At 50.2% G+C, this 21,332-nt stretch overlaps 1 protein-coding gene across 17 annotated transcripts in view; it reads right to left on the reverse strand.

Annotated features, from left to right (window-relative positions):
• The window catches only part of LOC125742189 (voltage-dependent P/Q-type calcium channel subunit alpha-1A-like), an 85,348-nt gene that overhangs the window by 58,959 nt on the left and 5,057 nt on the right, over positions 1 to 21,332 (reverse strand). For all 17 annotated transcript variants that reach the window (XR_007398043.1, XR_007398035.1, XR_007398034.1 and 14 more), the window contains exons 2-3: positions 6,754 to 6,859; positions 6,077 to 6,216 (exon numbers count right to left, since the gene is read on the reverse strand). Coding sequence is in view for 7 of the 17 variants with exons in the window: in XM_049013940.1 (XP_048869897.1) it covers positions 6,077 to 6,216; positions 6,754 to 6,859 (246 nt within the window). In the remaining 10 variants the exon portion in view is untranslated. The remainder of the gene's footprint in view (positions 1 to 6,076; positions 6,217 to 6,753; positions 6,860 to 21,332) is intronic.

Here is a 21,332-nt window from a genome sequence, read left to right on the forward strand (position 1 = left end):
ATTCCGAAGAGCTGCCACATGCCTGGAAATGGCTTGTCTCCGTGTTAGAGGAAGAGCGGGACATTTCGACTCGTCCAGCGCTGATAGATTAATTGATGCCTCTATAAGCCATCTGCATATTCCAGAATGCGGCTTTGTCTCACTCTTATACACGTGAGCCATTCACCAGCCAATCGTCACATGAACTACGTCGTTCTTGAGTGATGTTGGGAGGTAAATTTCCATGGGACACCTGCATAGCAACCCCACATGGTAGAGGCGGGGGCGAAGGGCGTGATGCGGCCCAGAACCAGCAGAGAGGTAGGTGGGCACGCCAGGCGAGGCCTAGTGGTCAGTACAGCAGCCAGCTCGGTGTGGAGGAGGGAATTCTGGGAATAATACTTGCTTTGTATGATCTCCCCCTTGCTCCAGGCCTTCCCAGTCTCCGGCCCCCGATCCATCGAGGCTCCACCCCGAGGCCTAGCCTGACTGTCTCCCTATTCGCTAATAGTACCCCTCTCCCACCCCATGACAACAGCAAACAGACAACACCCTCATACCTCCATCTCTCTCCCAAACGGAAGGCAGGCTCAGATTAATAGATGTTTCCTCCTCTCTGTTCCTTCAACCATGGCCTTTGTAGCTCCCATCAGCTACATTGCAGTGCATGCCTCCCCTCTCCTCCCACTCCCCTACCAGCCCCCTCTCTCCTTCTGACCACACTGGGGTCTGCGTGTGCGTCTCCACGAAGGGGGGTGGGATCTCTGGCATGAGGAGAGCAGCAGTGTCCCTGATCACATGCCACCTGCGCTTGTATGTCCACATGTGCCTTAATAACGCTGTCCTTTCCATCTCCAGTAGAGGCCCCCACAGCTGAATCCGCTGCTTATTTCCCTCACCATTAGCCTTCATTAACCATCATCATCGCCACGGATTCCCCAAGCTGTGACTTCTGTGCTCCGGCTCCAACAGACAGGCATGGAGGATGCACACTGAAACTCCCATTTTGTGTACTGGTACATTTCACGATGTAATCATCTGTTATAAATAGCTCAAAATCAGACACAACAGTGGATTCTAGCCACATCTGTCATGTAAAAAAATCAGGCAATCTTTGAATCAACTGAACTTGCTATGGTCACATATAAAGAATCTTTATGGGACATACATACATCCATCCATCCATCCATCCATCCATCCATCCATCCATATCTGCTTATTCAGTGCAAAATTATGGAGTAGAAAATTCATAAAGATTCAAAGACAGAAAAAACCTCCTGTATTTTTTGCATGGGGCTGAGTTTTGGGGCAGGCATGACAGACACTACAATGAGGGTATTTTTGGGGGGATGTTTGCGTGTGACAGTGTACGTACATGGGGGAAAAGTGCCAGTGAGCTCTCCCCTTCTCTGGGAGCCATGGAAGCAGCCAACGTGGGCATGACTCATCACACAACTGCAGGGGGCCATCCCAGAGATGGACAGAGCTCACCGCTAATGACAGGATCAGGGCGAGACCCCAGCAGGACATTTAGAGCTGAGTCTCACAGGATGACAGGAATAGCAGGTCCAGAAGCTTTGCACCAGAAACAGAGCTCAGTATCAGGGGTGGAGCTTAGTATGAGGGGCGGAGCTGAATATCGGGGGCGGGGCTTTGCATCAGAGTGGAGCTTAGTATCAGGGACGTGGCTGAACATCAGGGGCGGGGCTCTGCATCAGGGTGGAGCTTAGTATCAGGGACGGAGCGGAACAGGGTGGAGCTTAGTATCAGGGACGGAGCGGAACAGGGTGGAGCTTAGTATCAGGGACGTGGCTGAACATCAGGGGCGGGGCTCTGCATCAGGGTGGAGCTTAGTATCAGGGACGGAGCGGAACAGGGTGGAGCTTAGTATCAGGGACGGAGCTGAACATCAGGGGCGGGGCTTTGCATCAGTGTGGAGCTTAGTATCAGGGAAGTGGCTGAACATCAGGGGCGGGGCTCTGCATCAGGGTGGAGCTTAGTATCAGGGACGGAGCTGAACATCAGGGGCGGGGCTCTGCATCAGAGTGGAGCTTAGTATCAGGGACGGAGCGGAACAGGGTGGAGCTTAGTATCGGGGTGGGGCTGAACACCTGGGGAAGGGTTCTGCATTAGGGTGGAGCATAGTATCAGGGACGGAGCTGAACATCAGGGGCGGGGCTCTGCATCAGGGTGGAGCTTAGTATCAGGGACGGAGCTGAACATCAGGGGCGGGGCTCTGCATCAGAGTGGAGCTTAGTATCAGGGACGGAGCGGAACAGGGTGGAGCTTAGTATCGGGGTGGGGCTGAACACCTGGGGAAGGGTTCTGCATTAGGGTGGAGCATAGTATCAGGGACGGAGCTGAACATCAGGGGCGGGGCTCTGCATCAGAGTGGAGCTTAGTATCAGGGACGGAGCGGAACAGGGTGGAGCTTAGTATCAGGGACGGAGCTGAACATCAGGGGCGGGGCTTTGCATCAGGGTGGAGCTTAGTATCAGGGACGGAGCTGAACATCAGGGGCGGGGCTCTGCATCAGAGTGGAGCTTAGTATCAGGGACGGAGCTGAACATCAGGGGCGGGGCTCTGTATCAGGGTGGAGCTTAGTATCGGGGCAGGGCTCAGTATCACAGAACGACAAGAACTAACAAGAACAGAAACTCAGCACTAGACAAAGAGCTCAGTACTAAGGATTAGGTTCAGAATGACGGGCTGCAGAATGAGAGATCTGCACTCTGCTGCTTATCTAGGCTCAAGACAGAGATAAGAAGCATGAAAAGAGCTCAACTGTAATAAACTGACTGGTCTTTGAGCCAGAGGAGCTAAAAAAAATGCAGTGGCTGATTTCAGCACCAAGGACAAGAACAAGGCTCTCTACAAACAGCATAGCTAGGAATAAGGAACGAGGCTCCAAAAATGGCTAGGGAACAAAAAGAACAACAGGGAGCTTGGTGCCAGGAACCAGCCAAGAAATGGGCTCAGAACTGTGGGAAGGTGTTCAAAAGCATGAATAGTGTTCAGGCCCCTGGACAGGCTGTACATAACCAGGGAGAGAGCTCAGGACCAGAGAATAATTCAGGTCCAGTTTCTGTCCATAACCAGGGAGAGAGCTTGGAACCAGAGAATAATTCAGGTCCAGTTTCTGTCCATAACCAGGGAGAGAGCTTGGAACCAGAGAATAATTCAGGTCCAGTTTCTGTCCATAGCCAGGGAGAGAGCTTGGAACCAGAGAATAATTCAGGTCCAGTTTCTGTCCATAGCCAGGGAGAGAGCTCAGAACTTGAGGAAGAGTTCAGAACCACAAACAGTGCACAGGGTTCTCTGTAGGCCCAGGCCACTGATGCCTGAACATTGGCTGGATGTATGATGCTTGGAGGTCAATTGAAGGGGTCCATCAGAACAGCAACAGTGAAATACAGTAAAATCCCGTTATAGTAAATTCGCTTATAACAGAATATCGCCTATAACGGACAAGGTCTGCTGGTCCTGGCCGTGCGCCTTTAAGAACAATGGATTTTACTGAACCCTGAAGCCATGTTGGAGGTGGGAGGGCGGGGGGGCAGTGCCTTTTAAACGCAGCACTGCTAAAACCATTTACAGTCTGCCATCCACACTCATTGTCACAATCATCATGGTTATTCTGCTTGTAGTGAGAAATCACTCTGCGCGCGAGTCACTCAGGGGTGAGCCCCCGGCCCAAATTAAAAAGCGGCGACGCTGTGCGTTAATATTTAAACGTGTGTCTGGGCATAGCTGTGGGTAGCAGGAGTGGGCGGACTTACTAATGACAGCCAGAGGATTTGGGGGGGGGGGGGGCGTGGCCTTCCACTTTAAACCATTTAACACATAGGGAGGGAGGATCTGACCGTTTGTGTATGTGGATCATGTATATATGTATATATGTAATATATACAATATGTGTATACATGCAAATATTACGTTGTGGGGACCACCTTTTCGGTTCCCACAGGAGGAAACTCCTAAAAATATGTGACAGTAATCAAAAAACTAAAAATGCCAAAAGTATTGTATTTTGCTTGGTTGCTTATGGTTACGGTTAGTACTGGATGGGGATTGGCTGTCATTGTTAGCATTAGGATTTTGCCCATAGAAATGAATGGATGGTCCCCAAAAGATGTGTGTCTGTCTACGGGCTAAGCACAGCCTCCCCTGTTCTCTCAGGATAAGTGCTTTGGAAGTGTGAGCCCCATTAGGTCACACTATTTTCGCTCCTGGGCCCCAGAAGCACCTTCCCGGTCTCCCTTCACCTTCCCCCCAGGTGCCGCCCTGCTGGAACATCCAGCCGGATAATGGAATGAATCCGAGGGAGGCGGCTAGGCCTGCGTGAAGGTGCCGGGCATGCAGCTTAATGATGTAATCCGCGCCTCTCTGAAGCTAATGCTCTCCACAGCTGCCTCTCCCTCGCGGCTTTCTCTGCTCCTTTAATCTCTCCCTCTCCCGCCCCCCCCCCTCGGCCCCCTCCCCCCACCCTGCCACTCCTCCCTCCCACCCACAGTAGCTCTCGCTTGCTCTTCTCCAGTCTCCTCGGAACCTTTCATCCTCCGCGATCTCTCCTTCCTGTCTTCCCCCCGTCCTCCCCCTGCCTCTCTCTCTCTCTCTCTCTCTCTCCTCAGGTGACATTTTCCTGGGTGGCCCTGGTTGGGGCCTCCCGCAGCTGGGCTGTGATCACGGTTGCGTCTTGCCTGCCTCATTAAGGTTGCAGAAGCAGCGGGGAGCAGCTAGAAGATCTTGTTAAACAGGGGGCGCCGTCACCCTGAGTGACATCGCCACCACGGCCATGGAGAGCATGACACACCGGAGTGCATTTCTGTGCTGAATATTTAGATGTAGTCATATATTTTTATTTATCTGGTATTTTAATTATTTAGCTTTTATCCAAAAGCTACATACATTTGAGCAATTGGCGGTTAAGGGCCTCAATCAGGGACCCGGCCGTGGGATTTGATCCAACAACCTTCAAGGGTAAAGCATTCCCTCAGTATAAATATGCTTTTGCTAACATGCGCACATGGATGCATACATGTAGATGCACACATATGTGATGCACATGTGCATATGTCATCTGTTGCTGTCGCCCCTGACCTTGGTTGCCTGTGATAGACATGCACCTGTGTGCATTGGATTTTCAGGCAGGGGGGTAATGGCGTTGCCGTCCGGGCCCCCAGCACCTGCCGGTATCCGTATCAGAGGCGTAAATGGTAGCGTTGGCTCTCCTTAGGTGCCTGATTCTGCTCGGGACTCCCTGCCGGACTGCACATGCCCACTTCCTGTTTGCCTCGCACCCCCCCCAGCCTCCCCCCATCACAGAGGAGATCCTCTCAGCTCCTGCACGTTTATATCTGCACATCACATGAAGGCCGGGGGAGGGGAGGAGAGGGGTAGCCCACTCTCTTCAGTGAGAGAAAAGGGCATTTCTCACTCACTCACCTCCTGAATACTAACGAAGGTGTTCCCGGCTGACCAACAGAGGCCTGCACACACACACACACAAACGTAGACACATACAGACACACACACACACACACACACACACACACACACACACACACACACAAACACAGACACATACAGACACAGGTTTGTAATATATTTCAGGAGACTCTTCATTCATTTCCAAGGGGAAAACCCTAATCTAAATTACCTTAACCCCTACCCAGTCCTAACCTTTAGCATAAGTAACCAAACATAATATGAGACATTGGCATTTTTAATTTTTTGATTTCATCCACACCTGAAAAACGGTCCCCACATCATCAAAATAACAGGTTTTTATTACATTGTGAGGGACATTTGGTTCCCCACAATGTAATATAAACATAATCCACAAACACACACACACACGCACACACACACACACACACCAAGACTTGTCCTCACGGTTTGCATTGCTTCCCCGGCACCTCCTTGGGCAGGATCCCGGCGGCGTGTGGGAGTGTAATTTGTGTGTCCGCAGCAGCCGCACATTGCTCCCCGCCCCCCCGCCTAGCCAAGCTGCCATATCCACCTTCAGTCTACTCGCTTAGCGCATCTGACTTCGACAGGCTGTATGTGTGTGTGTGTGCGTGCGGGTCACACTCACCCAGTCAGCACCACCACAAAGTCCATGACGTTCCAGCCATTGCGCAGGTACGAGCCCTTGTGGAAGGCGAAACCCAGGGCCAGGATCTTGATGCCCGACTCAAAACAGAAGATGCCGATGAAATAGGGCTCTGTGTCATCCTGGGGGGGGTAGGCAGGGGCCGTTGAAGGGGGGGTGTGGGGACGTCTGGTTATTCTGACGTCCACACAGCCTCCTCGTGCACAGTTAGCGAGTTACAGTGAGTGTTTCTCCATATCATAGCCACCCTCAGGTTTGTTTGCTTTATATTTGTGTGTGTGTGTGTGTGGGTATAACTATGCTTATGGGGACACAATGTCCCCATAATGTGATAAATATCCGTTTTTTTTCCCCTTATGGGGACCGGTTTCCTGGTCCCCATAACCGAAAACTCAATTTTTATAAAAATCAGTGACTGCTATGAAAAAACTAAAAATGCAAACACTCTTGTATTTTGTTTGGTTACTTATGGTTATGGTTAGGGCTGGGTGGGGGTTAATGTCGTCACAGTTAGCGTTAGCATTTCTCCCATAGAAGTGAATGAGCGGTCCCCATAAGGATAGGCATACCCTACATGTGTGTGTGTGTGTGTGTGTGTGTGTGTGTGTGTGTGTGTGTGTGTGTGTGTGTGTGTGCACACGCGCGTGCAGGTGGCTCACCAGGCGTGCAGACATGGGCGTCTTGTCATCCTCGGGCAGGTGCTGCTCCAGGGCCAGGACGATGCAGTTGGCGATGATGGTGGTGAGGATCATCCACTCAAATGGAGTGAGGATGTGGGGTCAAGGAGCTCCATAGACGTATAAGGCAGACAAACACCACCCAGAGCAGCCTACCCCCGAACATGTAGTCACTGACAGCCAATCGCAAATTTAAGACAGGGTACCTCCCAATCAAGTACTAAGAAACATCCATTCTTCCATTAATCCATTTTCTATACCCGCTTATGCTCTGCAGGGTTGTGGTAATCAGTTACTCATTAATAACCAATCGTTAAAAAGAGAGGGTTCCCACCAATCAGGAGTTCCCTAACATCCAATCATTAATAAGGAAAAAGTCACCAATCTGATACTCATTAACAACTAATGTGACCTTTCGGGTGATCGGTTATTATAATACTTAAATAAATTAATGAACACAATGCCCGGAAAGCGCAAGTCAAGCTAACGGTATAATTCCACTATAATGACTATTGTCAAGGGCGATGATTAGTGTCGCAGGGCAGAGACAAACAGAGCGGAGCAGGAAATCATCGTCTGTCAAGCCATTGGCTTGTCCAGACAGCGTCATCCACTGCACGGCTCTCACTGCCACCACCCGCAGATCCAATGATGTGAACACAACCTGCTGCCCCTCTTCCTACCTGTGTGGAGGACAGATGCTCTCTCTACTTCAGACCAAAGATGGAGGACTGGCCGGGGAGGGGAGGGGGGTGAGAAAAAGGAGGAATGGGGAAGGTTGATGGAGCACATGAACATGAGGCAGCCAAATGGCATCCTGGGCCCAATAAGATTGCTCCTGCTTCTGCCGACCAATCAAATCACACGTGTTACTAATCCACAGCCTCAAATGGCCGAAGACAGAAACTGTTTGAAGATCAGTTCCGCTCAGAAAAAGGGCAGTGGGAGGCAAACTTCAGAGTGGAACATGCTTGGTTTGAGTAGATTATGCTTCTACTGTAACATGCTGTAATATTTCCTCAGTTCTACTGCTTTGCACAGATCCCAGGAGGAACCCAAGCGAGAGAACACGCCAAACCCCTCTCACTCTATCAACGGCGTCACAAAAAGGACCTGCCAAGTATGAGGCAGGGGGTGGAGATCGACGCACATCCCGCAGGAACAAACAGGTCTGACCCCTATGAGTAATAGCGGGGAAATAGGCTCGACAGATCCCATATGGGTCGGGCAGGCTAGGCGTTAGGGATTCAGGTCCCGTTCTCCAGGCAATGCGTGACGACCGCTGGAAACTACCGTAAATACCAGCCCAGTGACTCACGGACCATTAATGAGGCCGGGGATTTAGCCCGGTGACCAAAGACGGGGTCCGGTTTCAGAATAACATGGCGAAAGAAACATGTGGTGAAACTTGAAACACGGGGAGTCCATCAAATAAGGGCACGACCGTGCCTTTTAAACCGAACCAACTGCCCGACCAGATCGCGGCTGCCCAAACACATCTACCCATAATTCCTGAAATCAAATCACATTCATCCCCAGCAGAATGGCCCCACTTGGCCCCTCCCTTGGGTTTGCGCTTGTGTCTGTCCCGGCCAGGGCCCCCCGCAGGACACGACACCGGTAAAGTCGCAAGCTCCCAGTCCTCGGCTAATCTTTTCGGTTATATAACACATGATGGTACATTACCGGAAAATGATATTCAATCACGGCGCTAAAGCTGTCTGCTGCCCCTAATGGACCGTTAATAATTCACAGTTCAATTTGGAGAATGAGGCGGTGGCTGCGAGAGGAAGAGGAGGATGAAGGGAGGAGGCAGAGCTCTAGAGAGACTGACGTGGAGCTCTGCGATGGTGATGTCAACGTCTTGGCAACCGCAATGAGTAAAAACGCTAATGCGGGACTCAGTTGGGGGGGGGGGGGGGGGGGCAGGGGCGTGGGGACGTGTGCAGTGAGGTGGGCACTGGACGCCCCAAGGAGACAAATCTCTGCATCAGCAGAATAAAATGTGTATTAGGATAATAAAAGGCAATAGTGATGCCAGAGCTGCCCCCCAGCAACAAGTGCTTCCTCTCTGCTTAATTAAAATGGCTCTGAAATGGGGGGGTCGTGGAGGACCGTGCCAGCACAAGTCATCCGCTTCACACAGACTTCCTGGCCGAGCAAAAAAGGTGACGTCTGGAAGATGGTCTGGACGGCTTGGAAACAAAGGAGCGTTCTCTGCGATACTCACAAGAGCACACACAGAAGTCTGATTGTTTCATTTAGCAGATGCTTTTATCCAAAGCGACATACAAGGATCAGCCTGGGCCTGGGGCAACCGGGCCTTTTTTTCAGCTTTTTTCCCCGATGACTCGAAGACTTGAACCAGAAACCTTCTGATCATCGGCAGTGTTCTAACCCAATAGAACCACACACCACCTGCGTGGGTCTCTAAAATTGCTCCAATTTTAATGATCGATAACGAAGCTAAATAAAAAATAAAAAATAGACAACAGCGACGTATGTCCAGACCGAAACACAGAGCTCAAGAAACTGGAATCCTGGCCGAATGTGAACCTGGACTGTGTCACTTAAAGGCCGTATTGGTGGTGGCGAGTTTGCCTGGGCGAAGAAAGCAGGGGTGAGAGCCGCAAAGGCGCAGCAAGCAGCATCGCCGGGTGCCTCGCAGATGGAGCAGGAAAAGGAGCTGCACCTCTAGTGGTATTACTCATGCATGGCTGGGATAATCCCTGACAGGCGTCACGCGCGAGGTGAGGCTGGCTGGCACTGAGCTGGGACCGGCTGCTACAGGGGCTGACCTCCCCCCACACACAGAAACCCGCGAGCCCAACTAGGCTGGATAAGGAAGCCGGGAGCTGTGTGAGTTAGGAGCGGATGAAGCCACACCCCACAAAGGCTGTATGCACAGGTCAGTAGACAGACAGAGAATGTGTTACTATTGCTCCATAGTCATGCAGCATTATCACTGTAGACTCATGCTGTACTATCACTGCATGGTCACACAGTACTACTGTATCATTACAGGACAGAGTCATGTGGTACTATTTCTGCAGAGTCATGCGTTATTATCACTACAGAGCAGAATCATGCAGTACTATTATTGAAGAGTCACTCAGTACTATCACTGCAGAGTCACACGGTACTATTGCTGCAGAGTCACGCAGTACTATCATTACAGAATAGTCATGTGGTACTATTAATGCAAGTCATGCGTTACTATCACTAAAGAGTAGAGTCTCGCAGTACTATCATTTCAGAGTTACACAGTACTTTTACTGCAGAGTCAGTAAAAAGAGTCCTCTCACATTACAAAAACTCCTGATGAAAATAAAGATTTAGGAAAGTTCTATATCTTATTGTAGTTTCACTACTGCATGTTTATCATAAACTTTGATGAGTCTATATTCGTAACTGAGAGAAAATGTCTCTTTTTTCCCATTATGTTTTCTGTGCATGCAGCATTAGCCTCAGGTAGCTAGCCAGAAGCAGACTGGTTAACGAAAGGCAAAGTAGGCAAGTAAAATAAAGGAGAATTATCATAATTTCAATTTTTTTTCCATGTTATATATAAAAAGACCCAAAAGAACACTACTTGATTACTATAAGTGAATTATTTAAACAGTACTTGTACAGGAATGATTCTGTCCCAAGCTTTTTGATCCATATTCACGGATGATCACTATAACCATGATCATTATAAGCAGTTTCCACTGTACTTTAAATATTGCTAGTGTTGAAACCAATTGGTGATATTATCTTTGGTAGATTAAACTGTTTTTCACACTTTTTATATCTGACCTTTTTTTGTTTGGCGTTGTCTTCACTAAAGCCACAATGTGTCCAGATGACGGACATGGTATTTTACTTTGGTACAGGCCGTTCCAGTTCGAGTTCTCCTCCATGCTGCTTCCATGTCACACACTGGATGGAGGAGTATACGGTTGTAGCCACCCTTCTCAGGCCCCACTGCCCTGTCAGGCCCCACCCCTCTCAGGCCCCACTGCCCTCTCTGCCCCCACTGCCCTCTCTGGCCCCACCCCTCTCAGCCCCGCCACCCTCTCAGGCCCCACCACCCTCTCTGGCCCCACCCCTCTCAGCCCCGCTGCCCTGTCAGGCCCCACCCCTCTCAGGCCCCACTGCCCTCTCTGCCCCCACTGCCCTCTCTGGCCCCACCCCTCTCAGCCCCGCCACCCTCTCAGGCCCCACCACCCTCTCTGGCCCCACCCCTCTCAGCCCCGCTGCCCTCTCAGGCCCCGCCCCTCTCAGAACCTGCTGCTCAGACCCCGCCTCTCTCAGACCCCTTCCGGTTCACACATGCACAGAATAATTCGCCATTCGCAAGTCTCGCTACTCTTATGGCCCCGCATGATCATGGTCATAATGTAACGACATTGCTTCAGTATGAATTTAATCCCTGATGTAAATGTATTACATGTATCTAACATGAATAACACCACAGATTATGCGGTAGATGTTTCCAAACCATTATGATATTGAAAATGTTACAACTAATATAAGGAATACCTGATTTTAAATGATCAATAACTATCTAGGCACGACTTTGACAAGGTATTGTAGACAACTGCTGATATCAATAAAAACGCTATTTGCGTTTTTGTTGTGCGAATTCTACAGTAAAACTCTGAACAGGAAAAAAATGAAATCAAGATATAAAATGTTTAGATTTATAATACACTGACAATCATGAAACTTAGATCATCCACAAATATATGCGTAGCACATTTTTTTCCAAACACGTTAAATAGATAAACTTCACTTCGAAACTTGTGAAACGGATAAAGAGTGTGTTTCTTTGTTGTCTGTGCATGTGTGTACCCAAGCGGAAGTGGCACGAGAGCAGCGAGGCCTGAGAAAGGTGGCTGCAGCCATATGTTATTGGAGGGGGCGGAGTCAGGGGACAGTACATGAACACACACTGGGAAAAAGTGTTAACAGAATTTAAAAAACCAAAGTAACTGACATGGGAAAGATTAAGTCGATTAGAGCTTCTCTAATTGGTTTTGATTCATTTTCGATTAATTGCCAGGCTCCCTATTACGACAGTCACACATTACTATCTCTCCAGAAAAAAAATCATGTGGTACTATTATTGCAGAGTCACAAGTTACTATCACTGCAGAGTCAAGTGATAATTTTGCTACAGAACAGAGTCACATGGTACTATTATTGCAGATTCACATTATTATGACTACAGTCATAAGCTATTGTCACTATCACTGCAGAACAGTTACATGTTAGTATAACTAGTCACATATACCAATTACTTCAGAAGAGTCACGTCACTTCAGAAGAGAGTCACATGATGCTATCACTACAGAAGAGAGTCACATGATGCTATCACTACAGAAGAGAGTCACATGTTACTATCACTACAGAAGAGAGTCACATGCTACTATCACTACAGAAGAGAGTCACAAGTTACTATAAATACAGAGCAGAATATCGGGTCACTATGGCTGAACACACACTCAGAGGCACAGCCAGTGAGTTGCTCTTGCAGTTATGCACCGACATCGGAAGGCAGTAGAGGGGAGCTGGCTTCAGTAAGGTGACAGTGTAGGCAGTGTGGTGCGTGGGCGGGGGATGGGAAGCCGGCCCAGGAGTTCTCCCCGCGTCCGGCCTGCCACGGCCCCCCTTCCCTGCTGATTTCATGCAAACTGCCTGATGGCAGCATCTGCCTGTAAGAGGGGGGGGCAGAAACACTCGTGAAGGCCCCCTCTTTCACTGATGTCTTGCTACGCTCTTTGGGGCCTTGAGGTTTTAACACATCCGAGCCCCCTGAGCTATACTCACTTAAGCCTTCCCCCATGCGACCAAGGAGTGAAGGAGTGTGTGTGAAGAAGCAGCATGTACAGTAGCAGAGCCACTGAGGCGCTTGACCCTGATGAAAGCTGATTGGCCCCTGGAGTGCCCCATCCCCTGTCACTCACAAATTCAAAGCATATCATTGGCTAATGAAAAGTTTGACACCGTTGTATAAATTATGGGACCTTAAAAAAGAGCAGTCAGTGTGATTTTAATGGGACGCTGTACCTCTGGACCTGCCTCCACATAGACAGGCGTGGAGAACAAAGCACAAGAATGAGGGAATCTCACAGAAAGCAGAAAAAGAGAGAGCCACTCCTCTCCGCTGCCCACACTGCTCGCCTTCCCCGTGGCTTTTACTTAACGCCCAAGCAGCTGGGACATCGGCAGCCGCGCCGAGCGCCAGATGGGACCCGGGTCGCCGCGTGCCGGTGCAGCAGCCGGGCTGTCAAGTGGCCGGTTCTCCACGTGTCCTACAGAAGAAAGCCCAGCGGGGAGCGTTTGGCGCTGAGAAAGGCCAGGCCTGGCTCCGCCTGGAGAAGCACTCACACCACAGCAGCTCTGTCCAGGAATCCTGAGCAGGCGGATCAGCAAAGCCAGGAAGAAGTGTTCCGAAAAAAGACCCATGATAATGTATTGGGGTGGGGAGGGGAGGGTCTTCTGCAATATTTTGGACATAAACAGCGGGGGAGGGAGGTAAGAGCCCAGGAAGGACGGAGCCACAAAAGCCAGAAGGCTGGAGGCGTGAAGATGTGATTCAGACTGGGCACCTTGGGAAAGCTACTGTGATGAAGAACCAATCGGCGAGACCCAGCTGTCCAATCGCATTCGGCCCCCTGTCTTCTAGGACCCAGCCTCACTTTGAAGTTCCAGATCTGTATGTCACAGGTCAAAGGTCAGGAATGCACCGCCGTTGACGACTCTCAACCGTTTAAGACGTTTTGTAAAGCTGTGAAGCTTTTAAATGTCAGCATTTCTCGATCTTTTCTGTGCGGCAAATGAAAATAGATCAGAGGTAGCCCCCCCCCCCCCCCCTCCCGCAAGTGCAAACTTACACTTGGAGGGAGCTTTAATGCTTCCTTTTCTGTTCGGGGGGTCCGTTATTTTTATTTTTTTTTTTTTATGATAACCAACAACTGTCCGGTGGGCTCCCAGGGGATTGTGGAGCACAGGTTATAAACCCCCCTGCTCAGGTAAATTTAATATTTCATATCTCCCGATATCAAGAGATGTTCATGGCCCAATGCTTTGATGGTCACAGCACATTAAAAATATCTCCATTAAACACCTCGGAATCCTGTGTCACCCTCACACAGGGTGAGAATTCCCCATTCCTACATGCCAGGTCACCGGCTGTCCGTTACGAAAGCCAGCGGGCACACACTTAAACCAACGGAACACTCCGGAGCCTTTTAACGGCGTTGGGTGTCGAATGACAGAGAGTTGCCCGAGCGTGGTGCACTGGACCGTGTTCGGATGCCTTCGGTCGAAAAGCAGCCTCCAGGCCAAGTAAGGGACTGCCGGTCCTGCCTCCACAGAACGGAAAAGACGCCAAATGTCACAGACGGACAGAGACACTGAGATCTCTCGTTTTCCGGGCTTGAAAAAGCCCTTTGGTAATGGCGGGCATCTGATAAGCAGAACACCTGGAGGGATTCTGGAGAGAATCCCCTCCTTTATTCGGGCAGCCAAATGGAGGATAAAGGAAACATTTCGCAGGAAGTACAGGTGAGAGAATTTTTGCCGGCAAAAAACCAGGGGTGGTGGGGGGGGGAATCAGCAGGGAATTGTGGTTTGGACCAAAACTTTGGATCTCAGATATGTTATAGTGGCTAGGAACCAAGACTCGACATTGTGGTTTGGCCCCGATGCCCAAACCCAATCATTACATTTGGGGCCTGATATGTGGGGGTGTGGCTGTGGTCGGCCTCCCGTCTCTATGCTGCCATCTGACCGCCATTGGGGCCAGCGATTCCTCCGAGGACCAACAGGCACCATCGTGGCTCGGTCTCAGTCTCCGCCGGCTCCATTGAATACTGGTAAAACGAGCCAATCGGGAACGCAGCCGCCTCCCTGGGCGCCTGCGTGTGCCGTCGGCCCAGCCAATGATGCGAGGGCGCGTCTGTGAGCCGTGCCGCCACCACCTTCCATCACGCATTCCTCTTCGCTCTCTATACACAGATAAAAATAGCTGCACGCGAGATAAAAGACCCCAACTCCTCTTCCCGGCTCCATCTCCCCCCCCTCCCTCCCCAGATTAGCCAGTTTTTTTTCTTTTTTAAACACTGGTCATTCGAGGAGTAATAGCTGGAGGCTAGATTCACCGAGACGTCGAGGTGGGTGTCCTGGAGCACGGCGTCCCAATGGGGTGGCCCGCCCGCCGCGGCTTTCACGGGGGGGGGGGGGTTAGGCAGAATCACACGGCCCGAGGAAATCGGCGACATGCGTGGTTCGGCCAGGCCGGGAGGTAGCAGAGCCTCTGGAGGCTCAGAGACGGAATCAGCGGGATCGGAGGCAGAGTGGAGGAGAGGGAAAGTACAGCCCACAAGTCTGCTGGGCACATCGGGCTCAGGGGCAACAGCTAGGCTCAGGGAGAGACGAGGCTCATGGTTCGAGGCCCAGGAGGAATCCTGTTTCCTTAAAAGGAAGGTGATGAACCCAGCAGACGCTGCCATATCTTGCTTTAAATAAAAGCATAAACAACAACAATAATAATAATAATAATAATAATAATAACTGGCACCTAAGGAGCAGAAGCCACCCTAAGTCACCCTTCAGTATAACCAGTATCACCCCCCCGTTACTCCAGAGTTCCTCCTGTTGTCCTCCCAATCGATCTCTTCATCTCCCCCATCTCCCTCACTCCCTCCATTCCTCCTTTTCATCGCCAGTCGTTTTTTCTTTCATTCTGCCTGATACTCTCCATTTAGGTTTATGTCTCCACACATGTATCAGTTCACCCTCCCTCACTCCTCTCCCCACCTCCTGCCCTCTTCCACGCTCTTGTCATTCCTCTGTCAGCTTTCTCCCACCTTCATTCTTCCTCTGCTCTACCCCTTCACCCTGCTCCATTTTTAGCAAAACTCTGAGCATCGATCATTTGAGTCCCCCCCCCCCACCCCTCCAACCATCATAGAGTCTCTGCTCGAGTAGCTGAATGCTGCCCCCCCCCCCTCCCCAGCACCCCAGGATGGGAAGAGGGGCGGATGAGCTAGTAGAACCAAAGGGAGGAAGATAAAAATATCTTCCATCAAAGCGAGGGTACCCCTCCTTCTCGTATGCATATTTAAATATAAGTTAAGGATCATTTCACCATTCTCTTTTCACCAGTCTCCCTCCAGCTGTGAGTGGGCAGGTTAATTTTAGCAGACACAGATGCACTTTAAATGTACAGACGATGTTTTTCACTCATGCACACGTGCACCTCTACATCCTCCTTGGCACCAGCTGATGACCCAACGTGACACGTGACTTTCTCCAATTTATCTGACAGTATTTATTGGCTGAGCAACTGCTCTTGGTCAGACATGACTTGGATTTTCAGGCTTGGGTTAGACTAATGTCTCGCTACCTCAGGAAGCCCCAAACAGCCCAAATTTGTTGTTCCCAGCCAATCAAGAACACCGGATACCTCATACCAGTGTGTTGGGAGTAGGACTGTGTAATGAGGGTCCCCGAAGTCCAGGTTAGGAACCACTGGCTTACACTCTTCAGTCAGTAGCTGCGCATCCGGAACCTTCAGTTCCTCCTTTGGTCACCTGGTGGATCAGACGGAGGCCGCAGTGGCTCACTGCGATGTGACTATACAGACCCGACACGGCATAGTGTTTGGGTTCTGGTGGCTGCATTACCCCACACCAGCTGCACCTACAGCACGCTCACATATTTCCTGCGTCTAATTAATGAGGAACGGGAGCCTCGGACATGTCACCATGTAAATGCAAACTGCGATCATGCAACCTGGATCTCCAGTTTCTACTGAACAGCGAACAGTGGGTCTGTCTGTCTCTAAGGCTGACCCCTACATCCCATAATTATGCCAACCAGTAGGTGGCGCTGGTTAGGGACAAGGGCCCCAGCGTTATACCCACAAGCTAAACTCTGAGGAAATATGCAGGCACAAGCTGCTGCCAGTCACTCAGGAGGTAAAACATCATTATTAGCCTATATCTCTGTTTACTTGTTTATTTTTGGTCGAAATGAAAAAAAAAAAACAAAATCTGGGTTATAGACTTTTTTTCATTGCCAAGACACTTAATTACAAAATTATTTTGGTTTTGCATTTCATTCTCCGGAGATAAATTTATGGTACTCGTGCCACTGGGCTTAGAGCTTGACAGGAAGCAAATAATATCGAGGAGAATGATCTGAGCGCATGAACATGCCAACAGGAGGCGGTTCTGCAAAAGTGCACCTAACAAAGAAGCCAGTTACGCGTCAGGTCACGTGTCAAAATGCTCAGCGTGCTCCAGTGGTCACTGTTCCATTTACTGTGCACCGAAGAGGAGACCCCTGTAGCCTTTCATACGTTTATCAGCGTGCATTGTTATTAAACATGGGAACATTTGGGGTCTTTAAAAAAAAAAACGGTGTGGAATGAAAACATGCAGTTTATTTTTAGTATTTTATCAAGCCACTGGAACAGTGTTCACAGACCGTAGTTGGGAAGCCCTGCCTTGATACACATAGAAATATACTGTATATTTTTTCAAGAAGAATAGATATTTGCTGGTCAATAGAAAAGAAAGTCATACAGTCAGATGAGTCACTCTTCACCAGGTTCTCAGCAGATAAGCCCATGTGTGGTCAATGGCAAATGGTGCCTGCAGGTCTGACTGTTTGTTTCTCACCATGTACGGCTCCGCAAGTTCTGGCCTGTGTGAGGTGCATTTTCCTGGCATGGTTTAGGTCCACCTGATCTCTGAGAATACGCTCAGGAAACACAAGTTCATCCTACAGGAAGGCATGGGCGATGCCCGATGGGTCGTTCTGAGATGATGAAACGTCACCGAAAGGCTAAGGTTTGAAGAGCTTCAGACCGAATGCCGCGGCCAGTCAAGTCAGCGCACCTCAACCCAGCAGAACACGTACGGAGGATTCTGGAATGGTAACTGAGATGAAGCTGGTCTGAATGTGACTCTGACAGACCATGGACGTGTGATGACCACAAACCATCTAATGGCTGCGTCACCCAACCAGACCAAAACACAACGCTTGCAAAAAAGCACCCGAATCATGAAAGACCAACCCACCGGCAGACAAGAAAAAAGCACATCTTGTCCAATGAAGTCATCATTTCTGAAGGCCCCAAAATAACAGCTAGCAGGATGTCCCTACTGCTACAGGACCCAGAGGCCAGCTGCTCCCCCTCCTCGCTGGAAACACAGCACGGGAAGTGGCATTTGGATGGACATCAGGTAGAACATGCTGTTAAAATCCTCGGCTGTGGAAGCCTCATTGCTTGGAGGTGCCCTTAGAAATCTCTGGAACATCTCTGAATGTTCGCAGAGAAAATATCATTTGTGTACATGTATGCATGAGTGAGTCAATCGTGTATGCAAAGTATATAATTTTTTTGGTATTTTGTGACGTATTTCACGTCATTTGCATCTGGGTGGATTCCCTCGGCATGTCAAGCCGTCACGTGGTCTGATTATAACTGAACACAAATTTAAGTTTTTTTCAAGAGCATAATATCCAACACGATTACTCAAGATTAGACCTTGTCCAAAGCAGACCAGTGGCCTTCAGGCAGGCTTATGGCAAAATGACTCAATGGCGATTCTCCACTGATACGGGGGAGATCCAATTTGACTTGCAATTGGATTTGTAATTGGACTGTAATTGGTCTGGTAATGGGACTTGGTAATGGTTCTGGTAAAACCGGGGTGGAGGGCAGGACAGCAAGCTCCATGGTGGTCAAGGAGCTGGCCTCCATAGAGTTCCCAGAAGAAGGCTGGGTACATCTTGAGCTGAGTAACTTCATTAAACCTACATGTAGACACTGTGCTAAAAGCCTTATCTCACTCCAGGCAAATGCCCAATAAAGAATGAAAATATAAATACTTCGGATCCCTCTTCTTCCACAGCCTACATTCGGTGAATATACTAGGACCTCCCAGCAATGATCTCCTCCAGCAGTGCGCCCAGTGGCAGAGATCGGTACGAACGTTCAGCGACTCTATGGAGTCACATGATGGAGCCTCGCGTAAGTACTCTTGAGATGCTGATCCACCATTTTGGTGCTGATGCTCTTCTGTCTTGTGGATTTTATGTGACGTGAGACTGACGTGCTGCTTTTTGCTATGAAAGACTTCCCTCGCCTCCTGTAGCTACCGATCATTACTATATTAATTCCTGTGCCTCGCCTGCCCAGTTCGGCCGTAGAGCAGATTGGATCAGATCCACTGTACCTGCACCTCCCAGACCTGAGCTGTTAAGTACGGTTTAACATCTGGCACCCGCTGCTCTTCACCTGGATCCCCAGCAGTGCATCATTTAATGCTGTTACACACCCGCTTTCTGCTCTTCACATCCTCTGCGACGATCTGAAACCGCCAGGGCTGCGGCTGTGCTTCTCTACACGGCCCACGAAGACCATACATCACGCCGACCGCAGCGCACACACACCAGTGTTATCCTTCCCCGCCAGAGACAAACGGCTCCGATTCGCTGCGGGCTGCGTCGCGGAGCAAAGCAAGCAACGGATTCCTCTCTGTCGTTCCAACCCATTAGCCGCCCCAAAACTTATGAGAGGGCAGGCACACTAGCAACAGCGCCTCCTGCTGTTCAAACATGTGAATGGCACCCACTAGGTGGGTGTATGTGATTGCCTCTTTGCTGTCGTGTACAGAACACCGATCCAGTCAAATAAAGGATCCTTCGGCAAACTATCAGCAAAGCAAGCTATTACCAGAAGCCCTGGAGGCTTCAAAACACATAGTAAGTATCCTCTCATGAGACACTACGGACAGCATCATCCACACACAGCAAGAAACATACTTCATCCCCATGGGGGTGCTAAATCAATTCTCCCCCCATCCCCCACCCCCTCACTCCTTCCTCTTCCAGCACCATGACATGTCTGAGTAGAAGCAAATGAGCAGGGATTGCTGCCAGAGGGGGGCGCTAGAGAGCAGGTGGGAGCAGAACAGTGGGAGCACACGGGCAGGGAGAGAGTGACAGAGAGAGATGGGGGGGTGGGGTTGGTAATGGGCAGGACTCAAATGGCTGCCCTGCATCCTCATGAAACGCGAGAGAAGGAGAGTAAAGGGCGGAGAGCACGATGGAGCAAGAAGGAGATGGAGCGAGGCAGGTGGAGAAAAAAACAACAGCGAAAAGGGCGTGACACAGAGAACTGGAACTGGAAAAGAGAAAAGGAGAAGACGAAGGCTGAGGGAGGAGGAAGGGGGGTGGAGGATGCTGAATCGGAGAGGCGGAGCGGCGACGAGCCGAGTAGAAGAGCAACACATGAGGAAGTGCGATACAGATGGCAGCAGGCAGGCGATAGTGCTGGGGGGGGGAGGGGCGGGAGACAAGAGCTGCAGATTCCATCACCCCGGTAACGGAGCGGGGATATACCCAAAACAGTGACAGCGAGGGCGTGAGAGAGAGAGAAGCTGAGGACCACGGGGGAGGTGGGGGGAACAGGACACGTGCTCCACGCTGTGCTCAGAATACCAGGGCCCCGACTGCGGCCCAATCGCTAGCTTTCATTCCGCCAGAAAGCGGCCATCAAACCGTGACTGTCACAGCGCCTGCACAAAACTGTACATGCATCAACCGTGTGTCTTTCCCAGAGGCTTACCATGGTGGGGGGGGGGGGCCTTTGCGGACACCCCCAGATTGTGGCCAAACGTGAAACCCCCAAGCAGCAGTCAGAGGATCCTGAGCTTCAGCTTGCGGCTGCTTCTTTAAAAACGACGCCGTAGCTACGTCAGCTAACGGTCAGGGGTTTCATTCCCGTTCTCGGCCGCTCCGTCCATATGAAGTGCGTGTCTCCTTTTCTACTAAAGATTAAATGTTTCTTTTTCCAGAATTTCCTGCTTGGGCTCAGTAAATGATATCGATATTATCGACGTCCGGTTTATTTACGTTAGAGGGACAAGTTAGGGTAACAAAAGGTTCATCAACGGGGATGCCACAGGGATGCTTGGCTGAGGACTACAGCCAGGAGTCAAGCGAGATCCCTACCTGCTAATAGGCACCAGCATTTTCCCCTGTCGAATCCCGTTTACCTGAACTCACAGATCAGCTGGTGAGTCTTCTATGGCCATGCAGCTGCCTCTATGTGCAATTTATCCCCCCGCTTTGTGTTTTGTGCCCTAGGGGGATGTACTGCTGTGCTTTGTTGCATTAAAAGCATCTTCCAGATAAAGCCCAATGGGCTTCACGTTCCTGTTTCCACGTCCCCGACCTGTCAGATATCAGCACTGGGAGCAGAACCGTCGTTTGCACGGTGGTCTGATCGCAGAAGCCGATCTGGGCTGTAGCTGGAGACAAGCCAATAAATAATTTAGACTCTGCAGATTCAATGTAGATCACTATCTGCACACGGGAGAGAAAACTCTGGCTCATGACTCTCTCTCTCTTTCTCTCTCTCTGTCTGTTTCTGTCTCTCTCGCTCATCCTTCCTTGTTTTCCCTTCTGCCGTCTCTCCCACAAGACTGAGCCCCCTCAGAAATAAACAGCTAAAGGCAAAGGCAACCCCCCCCCAACCCCCAGAAGTTAAGGTA

This window comes from Brienomyrus brachyistius, chromosome 5 (assembly GCF_023856365.1).
Source record: "Brienomyrus brachyistius isolate T26 chromosome 5, BBRACH_0.4, whole genome shotgun sequence".
Lineage (NCBI taxonomy): Eukaryota > Metazoa > Chordata > Actinopteri > Osteoglossiformes > Mormyridae > Brienomyrus > Brienomyrus brachyistius.